This window comes from Prionailurus viverrinus, chromosome A2, assembly GCF_022837055.1.
Source record: "Prionailurus viverrinus isolate Anna chromosome A2, UM_Priviv_1.0, whole genome shotgun sequence".
Classification (NCBI taxonomy): Eukaryota; Metazoa; Chordata; class Mammalia; order Carnivora; family Felidae; genus Prionailurus; species Prionailurus viverrinus.
In genome coordinates, this window is record NC_062562.1 from 56393899 (window position 1) to 56414008 (window position 20110).

At 54.7% G+C, this 20110-nt stretch overlaps 2 protein-coding genes across 6 annotated transcripts in view; one reads left to right on the forward strand and one right to left on the reverse strand.

The window, feature by feature from the left end:
• The first annotated feature begins 849 nt into the window (after positions 1-849).
• On the forward strand, positions 850-3675 carry GP9 (glycoprotein IX platelet). 4 transcript variants are annotated; one of them, XM_047848951.1, is made up of 5 exons: positions 850-909; positions 1880-2029; positions 2116-2512; positions 2941-3111; positions 3535-3675. In XM_047848951.1, the coding sequence occupies exons 3-5, from the start codon at positions 2127-2129 to the stop codon at positions 3653-3655; spliced, it is 678 nt and encodes a 225-aa protein (XP_047704907.1). In that variant the 5' UTR covers positions 850-909; positions 1880-2029; positions 2116-2126; the 3' UTR covers positions 3656-3675. The 4 variants fall into 4 exon arrangements, with proteins under 4 accessions (XP_047704907.1, XP_047704911.1, XP_047704909.1 ...); XM_047848952.1 differs by having other exon boundaries at positions 875-909; positions 1983-2029; XM_047848955.1 differs by lacking the exon at positions 1880-2029.
• A 12663-nt stretch (positions 3676-16338) lies between these two features.
• The window catches only part of RAB43 (RAB43, member RAS oncogene family), a 30717-nt gene continuing 26945 nt past the window's right edge, over positions 16339-20110 (reverse strand). For both annotated transcript variants that reach the window (XM_047850681.1, XM_047850680.1), the window contains exon 3: positions 16339-17209. In XM_047850681.1, the coding sequence (XP_047706637.1) occupies positions 16959-17209 (251 nt within the window). In that variant the 3' untranslated portion in view covers positions 16339-16958. The remainder of the gene's footprint in view (positions 17210-20110) is intronic.

The following is a 20110-nucleotide window of genomic DNA, read 5'->3' on the forward strand; positions in this document are numbered from 1 at the left end:
GTTGTTTTTTTTTAATGTTTATTTATTTTTGAGAGAGAGAGAGACAGAGCGTGAATGGGGGAGGGCAGAAAGAGAGGGAAACACAGAATCCGAAGCAGGCTCCAGGATCTGAGCTGTCAGCACAGAGCCCGACGCGGGCCTCGAACTCATGAACAGTGAGATCATGGCCTGAGCGGAAGTCAGACTGAGGCACGGTCTAAATATAATGCAAATTAAAAATGGTCTCCAGCTAGAGACCAGTGTTTGATGGAAACTGAGCCCCAGACTGCAGTGTCCTGTGAAAAACAGGGTTCAGCAAAGCGTTAGAAGGCGCTAAAGACACAGCGGAACCAAAAAGCGACTTTCTTCCTGACCTATTCCGAAGAACCGAAGAAAATGAAAACCCAAGTCGTTCTCCCCCTGTGGGGTTCTCAGCCCATGGGAGCTGCCCAGCCCACACCCTGTGTATACAAGCAGGACAGACATCATCGCTCGCATTTTATAGATGAGGAAATCTGAGATTTGGAGGAACAGCCAGCAAAGTCGCTCAGCTCCAAGGCCTCTTCCTCCTGGAAACCTTCCCCACCGCCGGGGACCTGGGGAGGGGCCTCCTTGGTCCTCCCACAGACCCTGAACTGAGGCCCAGTGAGGCGCTGGTGGCACATAGCGTACCTTGCGGGACCCTCTTCCGTAAACTGGGGTCGACTTACCGTTCTGGGCCCGAGCCCGCTGGATCCCTGAGTGCCCGCTGCCCCCGCAGATAGGGCCCCCCGGCTGCTGCATTCGGGGGATAAGCCAGGCTATTTTCATCACTTCCTTCCTCCCACTCAAGCAGCGCCCACCATCTGCTGCCTCACATCCAGCTGCCAACTCAGCCTCCACCAGGACAGTTCAAGCCACAGAAGAGGGTGCCGACTGCAGGCCTCACAAGTAAGTGGCCCTCCTTATTACCCATCGCCCCCTCCCACACACACACCCGCTCCCAGGTGGGACACAGGACAGGGCCTGGCAGGGGAGGCCAGCCACCGAGGCCTGCCTGTGTCCCACCTTCAGCTCTCCGCTCCAGATGGGGCTGGGCGGGGGGCACTCGCTCTGAGACACGGGCTCCTTGGTTTATTCAAAAAAAATTTTTTTTCAACGTTTATTTATTTTTGGGACAGAGAGAGACAGAGCATGAACGGGGGAGGGGCAGAGAGAGAGGGAGACACAGAATCGGAAACAGGCTCCAGGCTCTGAGCCATCAGCCCAGAGCCTGACACGGGGCTCGAACTCCCGGACCGCGAGATCATGACCTGGCTGAAGTCGGACGCTCAACCGACTGTGCCACCCAGGCGCCCCTCCTTGGTTTATTCAACCCAAATTCACAGGAAGCCTGCGCGGGCCAGGCCCTGGTGAGAAGGGCCTGTCTTAGGAAGGGGAAACGCTCGTAGGGAAGTCACCTGGAGCTCATGAGGCCTGAGTTTGAGTCTGTTCTCTGACACAGACCGCTGGGTGACCCTGCACAAGTCACGCTCTGTCCCTGGGCCTCAGTTTCCCCAACTCTGAGCATTAGCCTAGATGCATGGCTTCCCACAGGGAACCTCTTCGGTTCTCCTTCCCTGTCTGCGCCTCAGCATCCAGTTTTCGGCATTGGCTTTCACCTAAGAGTTCACTTGGCCTCGGGGCGAGCTGTTTGGCATGGTTGGGAGGAGGTGTGGTCTGTGAAATCCACACTGGCTGCCTGACCCCAGGCTTAGAGGTAGGGGGGCTGGGAGGAGCCTGGGGGCCAGGGGTCAGAACTGGGAATCATGTAGCAGGCATCAGCGCCCCTCACCCATGAACTGGGGCTGGGGTCTCTGTTAGGGGCCAGGAGGTCCCTTCCCAAGAAACTTCTTACCCTCCCTCCCGTCCCCCATCACAGCCACGCTCACCATCCTGCCTTCTGAGTGTCCAGCGAGGCTCAGCGAGGCCTGGGTGGGACTCATTACACTTGCTTCTGTCTTCACCACCCCATTTCAACACAGGAGAAAGTTGAGGCCTGAGAACGGAGGGGAGTGGTCCCTTGTCTCAGGTTCGATCCCCCTAGCCCTTGGCATGGGGTGGAGGCTGCCGGGCCCTCCCTCACCCTCCCTCACCTCACGGCCACTCTCCCCACAGCCAGCCTGCCAATGCCTGCCTGGGGGGCCCTGTTGCTGCTCTGGGCTGCCGCAGAGGCCACCAAGGACTGCCCGGCGGAGTGCACCTGCCAGGCCCTGGAAACCATGGGGCTGTCGGTGGACTGCAGGGGGCGGGGGCTCACGGCCCTGCCCACCCTGCCCACCCAGACCCGCCACCTCCTGCTGGCCAATAACAGCCTTAGCTCCGTGCCTCCGGGTGCCTTCGACTACCTGCCCCAGCTACAGGTCCTCGACGTGACGCAGAACCCCTGGCACTGCGACTGCAGTCTCACCTACCTGCGTCTCTGGCTGGAGGACCGCACGCCCGAGGCCCTGCTGCACGTCCGCTGCGCCAGCCCCAAGCTCGCCACGGCCCACCCCTTGGGCCAGCTCACGGGGTATGAGCTGGGCAGCTGCGGCTGGCACCTGCAGGCATCCTGGGCCTACCCGGGCTTCTGGTGGGATGTGGCGCTGGTGGTCGTGGCCACGCTGGGCCTGGCTCTCCTGGCTGGCCTGCTGTGCACCGCCACAGAGACCCTGGACTGAGCCCAGGACCCTAGGGTCACTCCCCCCAGCCTGAGCCCCCAGTAACCCAAAATAAACTGCTCAACCATTGTATCCAAGCTCAGAAAAATTGTGTTTCCTCTTGGTACCCAAGTCTGGCTCCTCCTGGAAACCTGGGTCCGTTTTGTTATAACCTGATATCAACTGGGGCTTCTCTGTCCCCCAGGTTCCTAGTAAAATGGGCTGTTCCACCTCCCCCATGCCAGCCACCCCCCATTCCACCATCTGTGGACATCCCGAGCCCTTCTTCGGTGCCTGACAGGTCCCAGGACTCCGGTCCGCACGCTCTCCTCTGTCCCAGCGCCCACATGGAACACTCTGGAGGGCCCAGGCGAATTTCACATCAACACGTGGCTCCCGTCCAAATTCTGCAGAAAGCTGGCTCTCACGACACAGCAGTGAGCAAGCGGGAGGCGCAGAAGACCCCGGGCAGGTGGGAGGAGTTTCCATCTCTGTGACAGACATACCTTGAAAGGCACACCACCGTTTACAAAACAGCCTTTTGTGTCCTGGCCACGAAGACACCTGCTTTTCCAGCCCCATCCTTTCTCATCTTCTCCTGCAGGGCTTCTCTCCTTTCCTCCTCTCTCTATCCCTCTTTCTTCAGAAACAAAAGTGGGGCTCCTGGGTGGCTCAGTCGGCTCAGCGCCCAACTCTGGCTCAGGTCATGACCTCACGGCTTGTGAGTTTGAGCCCCACGTCAGGCTCTGTGCTGACAGCACGGAGCCTGGAGCCTGCGTCGGATTCTGTGTCTCCCTCTCTCTGCCCCTCTCCCCCCCAATATAAATAAATATCTAAGACATTTTTTAAAAAGAAACAAAAGAAATTCTTCCCTTTCTCATGGAAACAACTCCAGGTGCCGACATCAGACACCTCAAACTCTGGAGTCCCACTTGTACCCCAAGCAATGGTCACCAAATTCTTCAAACAAGACTGTTCTCTCCCTCAGAGGATTCTGGTGCCAGCAGTTAAACTAATAAAACATTTCTCCACTGTATGAGAGTGTTTCCAGGTCTGTTACGGCCAATCTGAATCCAAATATAATCACCCCAAGGTCCTTCCCTCGAGGAGATCCTGCATGTGGTGGGCCTGGGGCTCAGAGAGTACCATAAGGAAGGTCAGGTAGGCACAGAGCACCATGGGAGGGCACTGAGCCACAGAGCTGAGGCTGGAGCAGGAGGCTCGAACTCGGGGGTGGGGGTGAGCTATAGGGAGGGGTGGAGACTGTGGCAAATCCGACAGCCCGTGTTCCATCTGTGCTGCCCTGTGCAGATGTGAACCCTGTCTTCCCATTCGTCCGGAGAGATCGGAAATGTACATCTGTATGTGAAATCCCAACCTCAGTGCTGGCAAGTAAATCTGGAAAAAAATACGTATACATCAACAGGACACATAAAACACATTGATTGACTGGATGGAGTCCGTAGGCTGAGAGTCTGTGAATTGTACAGACTCAGCTGGAACGGGGCGGCCTTGGGGAGCAGGAAAAGCTGGCATCTCCCCACAGGGCACTTAGTAGGTGTGCAGCCCTGCGTGAACCACCCGCCATGGGCCCTTCTTGTATGCCCCGTGAGGAGGGCACTGCTCTCCCACACTGGATGGAGGACACAGCCCCAGGACCCACGACAGTCTCTTCACAGGCGTGATCTCAGACAGGTCCCCTTTTGTACCTGAAAAGTGCCCCCTTGACAGCTTCTTCAAACTAAGGCCCTTCAGCAACCCCAGGCCCCCCCATGTAGGGTGCCCCTAAATCCTGCTACTGCCCCTTCCTGAGGCCCACACATGCAGCCATGGCTCTGGCACAGTAGTGATCATAAGCCTTGATCCTACTGGCCAAGCAGCTGGTCCCATGAGACCCTGCCAGGAGCCTAGACGGCACAGCATCATCAATGCAGAGGGTGACGTCCCCGCAGGAGGTAGGGAGGGCAGGGATCTCCCGAGGTGGATGGCGGATTCACACGAGAATCCCCAGGGAAACAGGTGCACTGGGAAACTCAATTGGCCACCTCCGTTGTCCCCATGATCTTTGTCCCAGGCCAGCAAGGTGGCCACCACAGCGCCACACGCATAGTCCCCACCCACTCCACAGCCACCAACCCAGCATCCACAGATCCCATCACCACGGCCGACCATCCGCCGGCCACCACTGTCTCCTACGGGTCGGCCACAGCCACAGACATCAGGCAACACCGCCCACCCCCTGCCCCACCGGCCCCCTACTGCTTCTGTCACCTCTAGCACCAAACAACCAGGGACCTTGGCCCCATCATGGTCACCCTGACGTCATCCTCATGACCATCTCCCTCATGAGCATTTTCAAAATCAAGCAGCACGTGGAGAATTTGCTAAGGTGACTTTCACCAGCTGCTGACTCCCTTGCCACCTCTGCCTTCTGCCCCCGCTCCAGGCTCCTGCTCCGCCCGGCTTCTAGGGCCTGCTCAGAGCCCTCTGCTGGTCCTCTGCAATCCTCTGGCCAGTGGGTGAGCGGAGAGACCAAAGAGGAAAGCGCGGATGCTCGTGGCCGGGCCTGGAAGTGGTAGGGAGGGCCTTTGCAAGCAGCTGTTGTCTGGAACCAGCCACCGGCCCCGCCCTAACCACAAGGGAGGCCTGGAACTGCTCCCCCTGTGTGCCCAACCGCAGCAGCAGGCGGGCATCTGGCCACTGCCGGCCCCACCCGGTCTACGCAAAGGTAATGGCACTTGATCAGAAGGCAGGCACATTGTAGAGAGGGAATCTGTGAAGCCTGGGCGGTCTCCGGGGCACACGCCGAGTCTTGGCCCTGAGCCACAGCCAGACCCAGCCCCTAACACAGTGCCCATCTCATGTGTTTTGCATACACACTTAACCACACCTCCTGTAAGTGCATGTGTGCACAGAGTCTCCTAAGACTCCATGGCCCAGCCAGGACCCTCACCGTCTCCAGCCCCTGGGGCTGACACGTCAAACCTGATGAGAGTGAATTCCTTGTCGGGCAAAGGATGCGCTCCATTTCTTGAAAGTGGCCTGAGCCAGCCCCTGTGCGTGTAGCTGAGATGGCAGAGAGAAGGTGGAAGGCGAAAGCTCTGCTCTTCCCGGACTCCGCTCCAAAGGGGGACGCTGAGTCCGGGGCCTGAGGAAACTTCTAAGAACAGCATCTGACTTGACAGACACCCCTGGCCTCTGAAAGTCAGCTTTCTAAATGGCTCTGGGGCCAGAATCCTCATTTTAAATCACTACAGGCAATATGTCTTAAAATCTTGGGAAAGTTTTGTTTCTGTAGATAGATCTCTAACCAAGTGGGTTAAATTCAGAGAGGAAAGCAAAACTGTAATATTTTCTTTCTTTTTGTGTGTGTGTGTTTATTTATTTTTGAGAGAGAGAGACAGAGTGTGAGCAGGGGAGGAGGAGGAGACAGGGGGAGACACAGAATCCAAAGCAGGTTCCAGGCTCTGAGCTGTCAACACAGAGCCCAACGCGGGGCTTGAACCCACGAACTGTGAGATCATGACCTGAGCTGAAGTCGGACGCTTAACTGGCTGAGCCACCCAGACACCTCTATTTTCTTTTTTAATGTTTATTTATTCTTGGGAGACAGAGAGAGAGAGAGAGAGAGAGCGCGCGCGCGCGCGCGCGCGCGCGCGCGCGCGCGCACGAGTGGGGGAGGGGCAGAGAGAGAGGGAGACAGAATCTGAAGCAGGCCCCAGGCTCCAAGGTGTCAGCACAGAGCCCGACGCGGGGCTTGAACCCACGAACTGTGAGATCATGACCTGAGCTGAAGTCAGACGCTTAACCAACTGAGCCACCCAGGTGCCCCAAAACTATATTACTTTCTTAATAAACACACACACACAAAAAACAAAACAAAAAAACCTCGGGGTTGTCAGGGCAACAATACAGAAGGAGTCAGATGGAGCCCCAGATCAGCCCTATTGGTCCTGTACTGTTTGTGTTCAGACTGTTAGAGGGACATAGATTTAGTCCTATTCCTTTCTTTTAGATCTGTGTACCCCTATTAAGTAGAAAACAAATATGAGGTTTACAACGATATCATGAAAAGAGAGGTCGGGCTCTGAGGTTCATCCAACCTGCTGGGTTCTTTATCTGATGCTTCAGGGTGCTGACTTGTTAGTGAAAACAAAAGCATGAATACGTGCATTTGATGTTTCAGAGTCTAAAAGAACTCCGCACACCTGCATCGCAAGCTGAATGACTGTTCCTTCCTCTGAGTTCAGAAAGTTTGAATTACCATACAGAAAGTCTTTGTATATTTATGCAGTATCTTTCAACAAACACGGATAATTGTATTCTGTAACTGAAGACTTTAAAAAGTCGACAGCGGAGACTCAGGGGTGGGGAGTTTGGGGAGCTGTTGAAGGCATGTAGAATTTTGTTTTGCAAGAACTAAGACAAAGAAGATCTGGAGGTGGATGGTGGCAATGGTCGCACACCCACGTGAATATACTTAACACTCCGGAACTAGACACTTAAAAAAGCGTAAGATGGTAAATTTTATGCTATGCATGTGCTATCACAACTTTTTAAAAGAAGTCTAGAGGGGCGCCTGGGTGGCTCAGACGGTTGAGCAGACGACTTCGGCTCAGGTCATGATCTCGCGGTCCATGAGTTCGAGCCCCGCATCAGGCTCTGTGCTGACAGCTCAGAGCCTGGAGCCTGCTTCAGATTCTGTGTCTCCCTCTCTCTCTGCCCCTCCCCTGCTCATGCTCTGTCTCTCTCTGTCTCAAAAATAAATAAAAACATTAAAAAAAATTTTTTTTTAAAAAGAAGTCTAGAGTGATGGTTTTCAAACCTTTTAGCAGTAAGACCTTTCTACCAACGAACCCCTAGGCAGTACCTGGTCTATGAAATAAAGTGTCTCCATCTGGTTGGACGGGGGCCTAACTGGCGTCCTTCCCTCCTTCCCCATCCCTGCATTTTGTGGGCTACTGACAGGCTTCAAGACTCTTCCAAAAGCCCATTTGTGAAACACAGGTCTAGAGTTTTGGTGGGGTATTAAAATTTGGTTTAAAAAAAAAAAAAAACAAGTACTGGGGCACCCGGGTGGCTCAGTCAGTTAAGCGGCTGACTTCGGCTCAGGTTATGATCTCACAGCTGTGGGTTCGAGCCCCACGTCTGGCTCTGCGCTGACGGCTCAGGGCCTGGAGCCTGCTTCACATGCTGCGTCTCCCTCCCTCTCTGGCCCTCCCCCGCTCACACTCTGTCTCTCTCTCTCTCAAAAAGTAAATAAACATTTTAAAAAATTAAACACAAAACAAGTACAGCGAACTGTCTCTGAGGACACATGGTCTGGAAATGGAAAGAGGTACCCGTTCAAGAACCACAACACTCAGTCCTCCGAGATTAGTCTCTAAATTCAATGTCATCCCAATCAAAATTTTTGCTATAGAACTTGACAAATAAGGGATGAGACCAGCGTCACCGGAACCTCCTTATCAATCCTTGTGAGAGGTTTAAGCAGAAAGTCAGATAAAGCCAGAGCGGCAGCTTGGAGGGGCGCGGGTGAGGCGGACAGAACTTTCCCCAGACTGCTTACGCTGAGCACGCTGACCACATGGGACAGACAGCTCTCCCTGCCTCAAGCCCCACGGAAGTTACTAGATGATTGTAAAAAAAAAGGGTAAGTTCAAGGGATACAGGAGTACTGATGCATAGGGGCACTTGTACCCCAATGTTTATGGCAGCACTCTCAACAATAGCCAAAATGTGGAAAGAGCCTAAATGTCCATCAACTGATGAATGGATAAAGAAATTGTGGTTTATATACACAATGGAGTACTACGTGGCAATGAGAAAGAATGAAATATGGCCCTTTGTAGCAACGTGGATGGAACTGGAGAGTGTGACGCTAAGTGGAATAAGCCATACAGAGAAAGACAGATACCATATGGTTTCACTCTTATGTGGATCCTGAGAAACTTAACAGGAACCCATGGGGGAGGGGAAGGAAAAAAAAAAAAAAAAGAGAGAGGTTAGAGTGGGAGAGAGCCAAAGCATAAGAGACTCTTAAAAACTGAGAACAAACTGAGGGCTGATGGGGGGTGGGAGGGAGGGGAGGGTGGGTGATGGGTATTGAGGAGGGCACCTTTTGGGATGAGCACTGGGTGTTGTATGGAAACCAATTTGACAATAAATTTCATATATTGAAAAAAAAATGTAAAAAAAAAAAAGGGGTAAGTTTCCAAGGATGGGTTAATAGAGGAGACAACAGTAGGAAAGTGATGCCCACAAGCTTCTGTAAGATGGACAGTGGACAGAGGAGTCGCCACTGCCTCAGCAGGTGACAGGAGGCTCCCCCCATGGCCTGCACTGGGACCACCGAGGAGGGGCCATGGCGTCGCCCCACTGAACCCCCAGGAGGCTCCATGCTCCCCTGTTGCGATTGTGATGTGACTCTTATTCAGAAATGAAACAAAAGACTTAAAAAAAAAATTTAATGTTTCTTTACTTTTGAGAGGGAGAGAGAGAGAGAGAGATGGAGTGTGAGCGGGGGAGGGGCAGAGAGAGAGGGAGACACAGAATCTGAAGCAGGCTCCAGGCTCTGAGCTGTCAGCACAGAGCCCAATGTGGGGCTTGAACCCACGAACCGGAAGATCCTGACCTGAGCTGAAGTCGGATGCTCAACCAACTGAGCCACCCAGGCACCCCTCTCATCAGATTTATTACTTATTTCCCATATGAGCATGTACCCATATGTACCTGTGTCTATAGCTAGATATAGGTATATAGTTACACACACTTATGTAATATGTATCAATAGGATACATATAAAATACGTTATATATATATATATATATATATATATATAAAAGATAGTTCCATTTTTAAAGATTTATAAAAGAAAGAAAAGAAGGAGGAAGTTCTTCATAGCTCTATTTTAACACAATCGATGTTAACATTTTCATGTCCAGACTTTCTTGTTTACATCAGTCGGAACACTTCTTTACTTGGGTACTCTGAATCGTTTGCTGACTATTGCATCATATTTTTGAACGTTACATCGTTTTCCTGACTCTTCTGAAGTATATATATTATGCCTTTCTATTACAAAGATAGTAGAAATGATTATGGAAGACTGGAGAGTGTAGAAAGGCAGAAGGAAGACCCAAGCTCCCCAGCCCTTCACTGAGAGATGGTCCTACATTTCCAGCGTTTCAACATACTGTCTAAAATACTCTGCGGCGAGGGATGGCTACCTCCTGGATCCCCCTCGTATGGGAATAAGGCTATCATGGATATTCCTGTGCATAGAGGTTTTATTGTTTTTAAGAATCATTCCTCGAGGGGCACCCAGGTGGCTCAGTTAAGCAACTGACTCTTGATTTTGGCTCAGGTCATGATCTCATGGTTCATGAGCTCATGTTCGAGTCCCACATCGGGTTCTGTGCGGACAGCACGGAGCCTTCTTGGGATTCTCTCTCTCTGCCCCTCCCCTGCTTACATGCGCACAAACTCTCTCTCTCTCTCTCTCTCTCTCTCAAAATAAATAAGTAAACTTAAAAAAGAAAAAGATGTGTTCCTTGAGATAGATCCCTGTAAGTTTTCCGTTCTTTTCAGACCTGTCCACTTAGAATTGAGTGCCTTTCGTCGAATCTAAACCTGAGTACACGGCACTGTCACTGCAGCCACAGTCCCACCCGACGAAACCCAAGGGGTCCCCCAGGATTTCAGGGGGGTCAAGGCACCCCATCCAGGCCTCACATCTCATCTCTGCTGTTCACTGGATGTGCATTTGAGGCAAGGCCTCAAATTCTATGTGAATTCTTTTGTGAATCCGTATGTTTTCCAACTGGAAGGTCTACAGCTTAAAGGGGTCACAGATCCAGACAAGACCCAGAACCCGCATCAGGCACGAGCTCAAATGTTGCCAGATGGGGTTGGAGTATGATGGAAGAGTGTCGGGTGTTAGGTGATCTGGCCATCAGAATCAGAGCCTGCCACTAGCCCTTTGCCTCTGATGTCCTTTGCCTCCGTGCAGAGGACAGAAAACACTCTTCAGGGGTAAATGGGCAAGAACCTTCAGCTCTTCTTTTTTAGGAAGAAACTAAAAACTTCTGAGGCACGAAGACCTGCCCAGGGGCCACATGAGTGGGTGGGCAGGCTGTGCAGACCAGGGTTCCTCAAACTGTAATTTGCATGCAGATCCCTTGGGGAACTTACTGCAATCTAGGTTCTGACTCAGGAGCTCTGCTGTGGACGCTGAGATCCCATGTTTCTAACCGGCTCCCAGATGACGCCGGGCTGGCGGCCAGTGGACCACACGTTGGGCAGAAGGTTGGAGCATGTTGGCCGGGAGCTAACTCACCAGCCCCCTGACCACCCTCTCTGTCTCCTGGCCTCCTTTGCCGGGTCCGCGCCTCCTGATGTCCCCTCAACCCTGCACACGGGGCCTCCAGCTCCCTGGTGGACACCGTCATCACTGTGCTGGTGAGGAAGCAGCTTTGAACCGGCAACCCCCATGTCTGCCGCTGGCTCCCCAGGAACCGTACTGAGGCGATGGCTGCAGCAGGACGCGAGGCTCAGAATCGCTGCAGGGGACAGAGTCCCGAAGCACACAGCCCACGTCGGGGAGGGCTGGGACGTCGGGGAGGGCTGGGATGGTCCGGGCTCCGTCCAGGGCCGAGGTGGGCGGGCAGAGCCGTCCTCGCCACACCCCCGGGCTGGCCCACGTGAAGGCACACCACGGATGTCCAGGAGGCTGGAGTGGGAGCCCAGCCTGCCATCCGGGCTGGGTCTTTTCTTTCGGGGGGGGGGGGGGGGGGAGGGAGGGGAACCGACGGCAGCGACGGGGCACAGCCGTCTCCAAGGCCGTGTGTGTGGGAGGGGGTTCCCCACGCTCCGGAGGGCTCCTAGGAGTAGCTGGGAGTGAGTGTCAGGACCAAGCAAGGGGGCGACCGGGTCGGTCAGTGCGTGGCCTGCTTTAGGAAGGTGTGTGGAGCGGGGTGTGGAGATGGGAGACGGGAGGCAGGAGCCAGGCCAGGCAGAGGCTGGGCAGAGACTGGCTGGGGTGGGGAGGGGCTGTGTGGGGAAAGGGACAGAGGACAAGGAGAGGGGATGTGACTCGGGTGAGGGCACCCTGCGTCCTGGCTTCCCCAAAGGAAGGGTGGCGCGGTCCCTCCTCAGCTGAGCCCCTGGCTGAATGTGTGGTCGGGATTGGGGTTTTGGGGGCCCCCGGGGGGGGCGGCCGGGACCAGACTCCGCTCTGGGACCTAGGACCCAGCCCCAGCCTGGTCCGGGACAGGGGCTCAGGAGCCAACTTACTGGGGACTTTGAGTGAGTCCCTCTAGGCCCCTGGCCTCACTCTCCGTTTCCAAGCCCAGGACGTTGTCCCAGGGTCTGGCAGTCCCATGGTCCGGGCAGAGGGAAGAGAGGGCCCTCAGCACAACCTCTGGGGGCCACGTGGTGGCCCGGCTCAGACCACCCAGTTAGGGGGTTTTCTTCCAAGGGCCACATGCAGGCTTGGGGCCGCCCTGCATTCAAGGACACCAGGAAATTCAAACAACCGGTATCTCTCCCTGGAAAAGGTCACAGAAGAGACTGTGGTGTGGCCCCTCTGGAACGCCCAGGGCTCCAGGCCCGCCTCCGTCATTCAGTCTGTGGAATTCACAGGTTTCGAACCTCTGGGACAGAGTCAGAAACAGGCGTTGCTGTTCCTGTCCTTCAGTTTCCAAAGTCCCTCCCAGCTGGGATGTCCTGGTGGCTTCCCAGGATGCAGGCAGGACAGGAATTCGTGTCCCACGTCTGAGGAAGCTGAGGCTGGGTGGAGAAATGACTTGCCTAAGGTCACACTAGTCATAGCGGACCTGGGATTGGAATGGAGGTTGGTCTGACCCCCATGTTGTCAGGGTGTCTCAGAGCCGGGTTGCCAGACCGGGTACAGTTACTACCTGGCCACCGTGTCAGCATAGGCCCCCTTCTGAGAATGACCGGGGACAGATCCCAGATGGTCTCAGTGGGCTATGGTTCCTGGTGGCAGGGGCCCCATTCAGGCACTCGGCAGTTTTCTGAGCACCTACTATGCGCCCAGAACCATTCTCTGCACTGGGAACATAGCAGCAGTGAGCCAGACCAGTCCTGGCCCTTGTAGGGCCTCTCCTGACTTGGAATACAAGGTCTAACTTGTTACGGCTGCAAGGCTCGGGCAAGACACTCCCAACCACTGAGTCCACTGGCTTATCTGCAAAGCACGGGGATGGTAACACCTCCCCCACAGGGTTGTAGGTGTGGGAGAGGCCTGGTTTCCCCGGGCATCGCCCAACCGTACTCCTCAACCTGCCCACCCCCCAACTCAAATCCAGCTGAAGTCGTTCAGTGACTTGCCCATGGTCTCCCGGGCCGAGTGAGGACCCAACCCAAGCTCTTTCCTGCCCCTTGGGCACTGACTGCTCCTCTGCCAAAGGATTCCACATTGGCCCGGGGCAGAGAAGTCTTAACAGGGCTCCAGGCAACAGATGGGCGGTGAGAAGTGCAGACCCACCCGTCCACTCTGGGCCTGGAGACAAGTCGGGGAAACCAGCTGGGCAGGTGGGACCATCTGTAGAGATGTGGCCACCTGGGCCAGCTCTGGGCTCAAAGGTGAGAGAAGCAGTCTTGGGCGCCATGGACTCTTTGCAGAAATCTGTTTAATGGTTTAGGAATGTGTAGACTCTGGCTCTGCTAAGTTTCCATAAAGGCAACTTACCCATGTTTTAAAAAATAGATTTGCTATAAAGATTTATGTATCATAAATAGGTAACATGAAAAATTCCCAAATGCAAAATGGCATTGCCTTATTGCAATGCCGAGGCCCTCCCTGCAGCCCCAACAGTCCAGTCCAGCAGGGCTCAGAAGGTCCTTGAGGCCCCCACCCGTGGCAGCCCTCCTGGGGAAGAGTAACTGAATTCAATATGAATTAGGAGCTTCCTCTAGCTCCATGGCTGCCTGCTGGGGTCTGTGTCCTTAAAGCCCTTTTCTGGAAGGACAGGGACCCTCTGGGCGGCCCCGCTCCTCCTCCCGGGAGTAGAAAACACCAGCCTTCTCCTTCTTCAGCCCACGTCCCATTAGCCCCACCCAGGCCACAGACCGCCCTGTCCCCGGGGACCTGGTAGCGGCCAGAACACTTCCTGGCCCTCTGATCCCTGCCTCCTCTCCTAAACCCTGGCCTCTGACCTCACCGGCTCCTGCTACTGGGTAATTTATAAACAGAGGGAGAGATAAAGCGGTTTCTCTTCAGCCCCAGAAGGCCTGGGCTGTTGCAGGAGGAAACAAAGGTGGGTTGTGTTCTGTCTCACACAACTTCCCCATTTTCTCTTACCCAAATCCGGGTCCCCACGTGACAGAAGACTGAGGCCCAGGAGGTAGTGAGGCTCCTGCCTGATGCCTCGCTACAGGCAGCCCACCAGCGTGGGGCCCTGAGCACTAGCATTCGTGCCTGTGACTGAAACCCGGAAATGGTCTCTGTTCGAGGCTGCAGGAAATGGCTTCTGCCCAGGAAGAGGGGGAGAAGGAACTCAATCTCGCCAGAGGGTACTATGGGCAGAGGACTAGCTTGGGGTGGGGCCAGTGCTCAGAGGTGTCCAGCTGGGTCATTTGTGGGACTCTGAATGACACGGATAAAAAGGCTGGGTAAGTGGGGGTGGGGGAGGGCAGGAAGGGCGCGGCCTGCATAAAGGGTGCTCCTGGGGGACAAGGTGCTGGGAGAAGCCAGGGCACAGCTGTGGAGGCCTCGGACACCTAGATTGAGTATGGGCCATATCCCAAGGGCCCCAGGCACCCTGGAATGGGGAGGGGGCAGCAGCATCAGTTGTGACCTCCAACAAATGCCACTCTGACTGTGGCACGAGGGCGGCTTGGGCTGCACAGGCTAGAGGCCCAGGGGCCAAAGAGGTCCATGAGATGTCCAGGGGATCCTGGGGCCCATCCAGAGCAGGGGCGGGGGGGATGGGGGGGGGAGTATGGAGGCGGGATCCCAGCACTGTGGTGGGGAGGGGAGAGGGAGGGTCCCGGCTAGACCCTATTGGCTGTGGTGCCTGAAGGAGGGATGGCCAGAGACCAATCAGCCCACGTTTCAGACACCTTGGGACTCTGAAGGGAGAAGAGAATCGTGTTGGGGGGTGTTGCTGGGTGAGCCAAGAGGCTGCCAGTGAGGAAACCTCCCCGGTCCAGGCTGGGCCAGCTGCTCCCTGCCCCCTCTCAGCCAGGCCCTTGCAAAGTTTCAGGTCTCCATCCCAGGGGTCTGGAGGAGGAGGGAGATGGCTCATAGAGAGGAAATGAAAGGTCTCCCCACCTTGCCAAAGCCATCCCAGCCCTGAGGCAGAGGAGGGGCAGCAGGTAACAACAGCAGGGGCCCACACCTATGCTCAGCTGGAACTGTGGCTGCAAGTCAACGATGGGGGTGCAGGCCCAGACCCGTGCTCCAAGATCCCCCGCGTTCCTGCCACCGCCCCCCAAAGCAGCAGGCCTCTGGAAGGTCAGGCTTCATGAGATCGCTCTTCCAGCTTGGGCCCTGGTAGACAGCTTAGCTCTGCCCCAAGATCAGCCCTTAGAGGCCATGGTCTGAATGTGTCTCAGTGACAGGCACTTTCTACTTTGGAGGAAGAGCCCAGGCACTGCAATGGAGGGGCCTGGCAGACACCAGCTCTCCCTGCCAGCAGCTGGGCCCCAGGCCCCACTCACCCCATCTCACGGACAAGGCCACTGAGGAAGGAAGCCAAGTGGCCTTCTTGCTCCCAGCTCCCACCCCACCACGGCCACCAGTGGGCTGGCTGCCCTCAGCACAGGACCCTGCTCAGCAGCTCTTGGCCCAACCAGGCCAACATCCTTCCCTTCCAGAACCGGGCTCAGACATGCCTGCCTGAAACGGAGTCATCAGCCCTCTGGTCTCGGTCTCAGCCAGGGAAGCCTTCCATGCCCAAGCCCACAGAATGCTGTGGGTCTGTCTTCTCACTCTGCGGTCAGGCCTGCCTACGAGAAGGGGTGGGACGGTGCAGACCAAAGTGCAGGAAGTGGAAGGCAAGGGAAGTCGGCTGGAGCACCGCCTGGGCCCCGCAAGGCTCTGGGCCGCACCTCCACGATGTGACCTTGCCCACGGCTCTGACAGCAGTTTATTTCCCGGGGCCCTCCACTGAGGGGGCCTAAGGGGCTAGACTGGGCTGACATGGGGGGTCCGGGTAGTACGGGGAGATCACCCACCTCCCCCAGCTCAATCCCTGTGACCCTCTGAGCTACCTGCCGAGTGCAGCCCCAGTGATCCCAGCCCCCACCCGCCTTCTAACCTCAGCACCCTGCACACGTTGAGGCTGGTAAGGCCCAGGATAAAACAGCCGGACCCAGGACTGCTGGGGCATCGCCTTTTTGGTTTGAGAAACCAGAAGCTAGACTGGAAGCAGTTAGGGAGCTGTCGCTCTGAATGTGGCAGGAAGGGCTTCTGCACAGCTAAGACTAAGTGCCCTGAGGGTCCCTCTCAGACCGTAGCCTCAGGGATGCAAGCGTTTACTTTTCCCTTAAGTGTCCACATTCCCACCTCATTCCCCCAACCCCCAAGTTCTGAGAGTCGGTGCTGAAGGAATCAGCTGGTTTTGCAACCTGAGTGGCCACACTTTGGGCCCCAGGCCAGCAGACGGTCCCCGCTGGGCTGTGGGCCATGACCCCATACTTGTGCCGACGAAAACAAGAAGCTACACGGAAAACCAGAAAACTTGAGAGGTCTTGCTAAGGCAGCAGGCCAAGCCCCAAGCTGTCTGTGAGCTTCGAGCTGGCAGTGAAGAAAGGAAGGAAGTTCCCGGCCTGGAAGGAGCTGGGGCTTCCCTGGGGCTGTGCTCAGGAACCGAGTCTGCTGGGCGGGTTGCTCTCGCTCGGTACAGAGGCCCTAGAGTGACCTGAAAGAACCCAAGGCACCAGCCACACCCCTGCCGCCTCAGCTGCAGCAAGACTCAAGGTGTGAAATGGTCAGACCCAGTACATGTGCAGCAAGGGAGGCTCATCCCGGCCCCTCTCCTGCTGGGATCCACACCGGCAGGCCTGGGCCAGTCCTGGACTGTGAAGAACACAGAGGGGACGGCCACTGGCTGGCAGGTGGGGCCCCACGCCCCACAGGCCAACAGGTCTCCCTCAGAAGGTACCCCGCTGCTTCCTTCATCGAGGGTAGCTTTCCCATCAAGCACCCAGGCCACGGAATGGAGAATTCCAGGGCTTTATCCAGCTGCTCTAGGATCACTGGCACCATGGAGGGCCAGCTCTGGAGGGGTGGGCCTGGCAGGCCAGAGAGAGGAGGTGGGGAGGCCCCTGCCTGCCTGCCCTGCACCCCGGTCAGCAGCCGCAGCCCCAGCTCTCTCCGACGTCCTTGCTATCCAGCTGGATGTGGTCGGTGCCCTTCTCACTGAGCAGAGGGCCGCCGTGCCGCATGACCAGCTCCGTGGCCACCCTCACGAAGGCCTCCTCCACGTTGCTCGAGTCCTTGGCCGACGTCTCGATGGCACACAGGATGTCATAGTGCTCTGCCAGGCTCTGTGCCTCGGCCAGCGGGACCTCCCGGAGCTCGCCGAGGTCCGACTTGTTCCCTGTAGGGAAAGGCCAGGTGCAGCTTGGTGAGGCCCACGGGTGCCAGCCCGCCCTGTCCCACCCGGCGGGGCCAAGCTGAGACACGTCAAGCCGCCCACCGCGCTCGGCCAGCCACCAACGAATACCTTCTGGTGTGGCCCTCCATCTTTTTGGGGGAAGAAAAAAGACCTTCTTTTATTTTAAGGCTCTTAGTCCAGCCTTTAGTCCCTCCTTTTGTTTCTCTTTTTTATCTTTGCCAGAGGCTGGTGTCTTTTATGGCTTCTTCCTGACACATCGGAGCACTCAACTTTGGTGAAAAGAACCTTAGAGCTGCAGGAAACTTCAGCTCCCTTTCGCCTGCTGCGTGACCCTTGGGGAAGTCACTTCATCCCTGGGTCTCGGTTTCCCCAACTGTGATGCCACCTTCAGCACAGGAGGGATCAGATGATACAATGAACCTGAAAGCAACGGGCACTTGGCAGACGCTCCCTACGAGGGGACGCCAACAAGGAAGTCTCGCACTGCCAATTGTTTCCTTGGCTACAATTTCGTTTGCTTATTATTTAGGCTCTCCTATTCTCATCTGGAATTCTTTCATTGCCTGGAAGACGGGGACTTTGATTATTTTGCTTTGCTGATAGTAAGAGCACAGCCTACCGCCTGACCTGACAGCGCACCTCTGGTTGCTCCTACAAGGTGTCATCTGTGTCATTATGTTCTAAATAATCTGGTCAACTGCTCCTTGACCCAATTTCTAGAAGAATTTTTTTTTAAGTCTCTAAGCAGTTGACTTTTGTAATGTGGTTATAGGGAGGACACAAAAAAAAGATAACCGCGGGGCCCCTGGGTGGCTCAGTCGGTTGAGCGTCCGACTTCGGCTCAGGTCATGATCTCACAGTCCATGGGTTTGAGCCCTGTGTTGGGCTCTGTGCTGACAGCTCAGCGTCCGGGGCCTGCTTCGGGTTCTGTGTCTCCCTCTCTCTCTGCTCCTCCCCACTCATGCTCTGTCTCTCAAAAATGAATAAACATTAAAAAAAAATAGATAACCACCTATAAAAACCAAGACTGTCTTCGGTAACCTTAAATGCTACAGCAACTAATTTCAATGTGTGGAACTCGTTTGGATCCTGATTTCAACAAAAAGAAGAAAAACAAGTACATGTGATATTTATTAGCAATTATAAATCTGAGCACTCATCAGCCATTTGATTATATTAAGAAAATATCAATATGGGGGGGTGCCTAGGTGGCTCAGTTGATTAAGCATCTGACTCTTGATTTTGGCTCAGGTCATGATCTTGTGGTTCGTGAGTTCGAATCCTGCATTGGGCTCTGGGCTGACAGTGCAGAGCCTTTTTGGGCTTCTCTCTCTCTCCCTCTCTCTCTGCCCCTCCCCTGCTCTCTCTCTCAAAAAATAAATAAACTAAATAATAATAATAAGAAGAAGAAAATATCAATATTTTGTGGATGTGAAAATGGTATTGTTATGTACTTTTTATTAAAGTGTTTGTACCTTTTATAGATTTATGCTGGAATATTGATAAATGAAATAGTTTGGTGTTGGGATTTGTTCCAAAGTAAGACAAGGGAGGGGAAGGGATGAGGGTAGAGAGGAAACTGGCCGTGAATGGCTCATTGCTGAAGCTGGGTACTGGGTATGTGGGGTTCAGTGCACTATTCTATTTTTATACTTGTATAAAATGCTCTATGATAGAATGTTTTATTTTATTTTTTATTTTTTTTAACGTTTATTCATTTTGGAGAGACAGAGACACAGAATGTGAGTGGGGGAAGGGCAGAGAGAGAAGGAGACACAGACTCCCAAGCAGGCTCCAGGCTCTGAGCCATCAGCACAGAGCCCTAGGCGGGGCCTGAACCCTCGAACTGTGAGATCATGACCTGAGCCAAAGTTGGATGCTTAACCGACTGAGCCCCCCAGGCGCCCCAGAATGTTTTATTTTGAATGTTCTGGATAAAAGGGAAGTGTCAGGCCGGGTAAGGAGAACCCCATTCCTGGCGGGGGAGCCCAGCTCCACTGAGCGCTCCCATATCCGAGGCCAGACAGGGAACCAAGCACTGCCCTTTCCCCAGGTGGAGCTACGTGCAGCCCCATCTGTACAATCTCATCTTAGAAGAATCTGCCTCTAACGAGAACAAAATTGGGGTGCCTGGGTGGCTCAGTCGGTTAAGCATCCAGCTCTTGACTTCGGCTCAGGTCATGATCTCATGGTTTGTGGGTTCAAACCCCACATCGGGCTCTTTGCTGACAGTGCGGAACCTGCTGGTAATTCTCTCTCTCTCCCTTTCTCTCTGCCCCTCCTCCACTTGTGCATGCAGGTGTGCTCTCTCTCTCTCTCTCTCTCTCTCTCTCAAAATAAAATTTAAGATTCTCTCTCTCTAAATAAATAAGTAGATAAACTTAAAAAAATTAAGATTCTCTCTCTCCCTCTGCTCCTCCCCGGTTGTGTGCATGTGCGTGTGCTCGCTCTCTCTCTCTCTCTCTCTCTCAAAAAAAAAAAAAGAAAAAAAAAGGAAGAAGAATCCGCCTGACTGTTGGAATGAGGACCCTGGGGACCACAGAAATGGTCCAAAGCACTTGAGCCCAGGTCTGGGGAGTTTATGTAGGAGGAAAAGGGAAAATGGAAGTAAGAGCCTCTCTCTGCAACAATGGTTCTCAGTGTGGGGTCTCTGGGCCGCCAACATGGACGTCACCTGCGTCACCTGGGAACTCGTGAGAAATGCACATTCATGGGCCCCACCCAGCCCTCCTGAGTCAGACACGACGCCTGGCATCTGTGCTTTAACAAACCTTCGGAGCGCAAAGGTTTGAGAAGCACTGCTCTGCGGTGTGGGGGGACAGCATGTCACCAAGGCACCACCAGCAGGACCCCAGTTTCGGATTTATAGGCTCACAGGGTGCG

Coding starts and splice junctions, on each gene's coding strand:
- GP9 (XM_047848951.1), top strand. CDS start 2,127: ATGCCTGCCTGGGGGGCCCTGTTGCTGCTCTGGGCTGCCGCAGAGGCC. Junction 2,513..2,940: donor CCCTTGGGCCAGCTCACGGG/GTATGAGCTGGG, acceptor GGTGCCTGACAG/GTCCCAGGACTCCGGTCCGC. Junction 3,112..3,534: donor GCGCAGAAGACCCCGGGCAG/GTGGGAGGAGTT, acceptor AAACAACTCCAG/GTGCCGACATCAGACACCTC.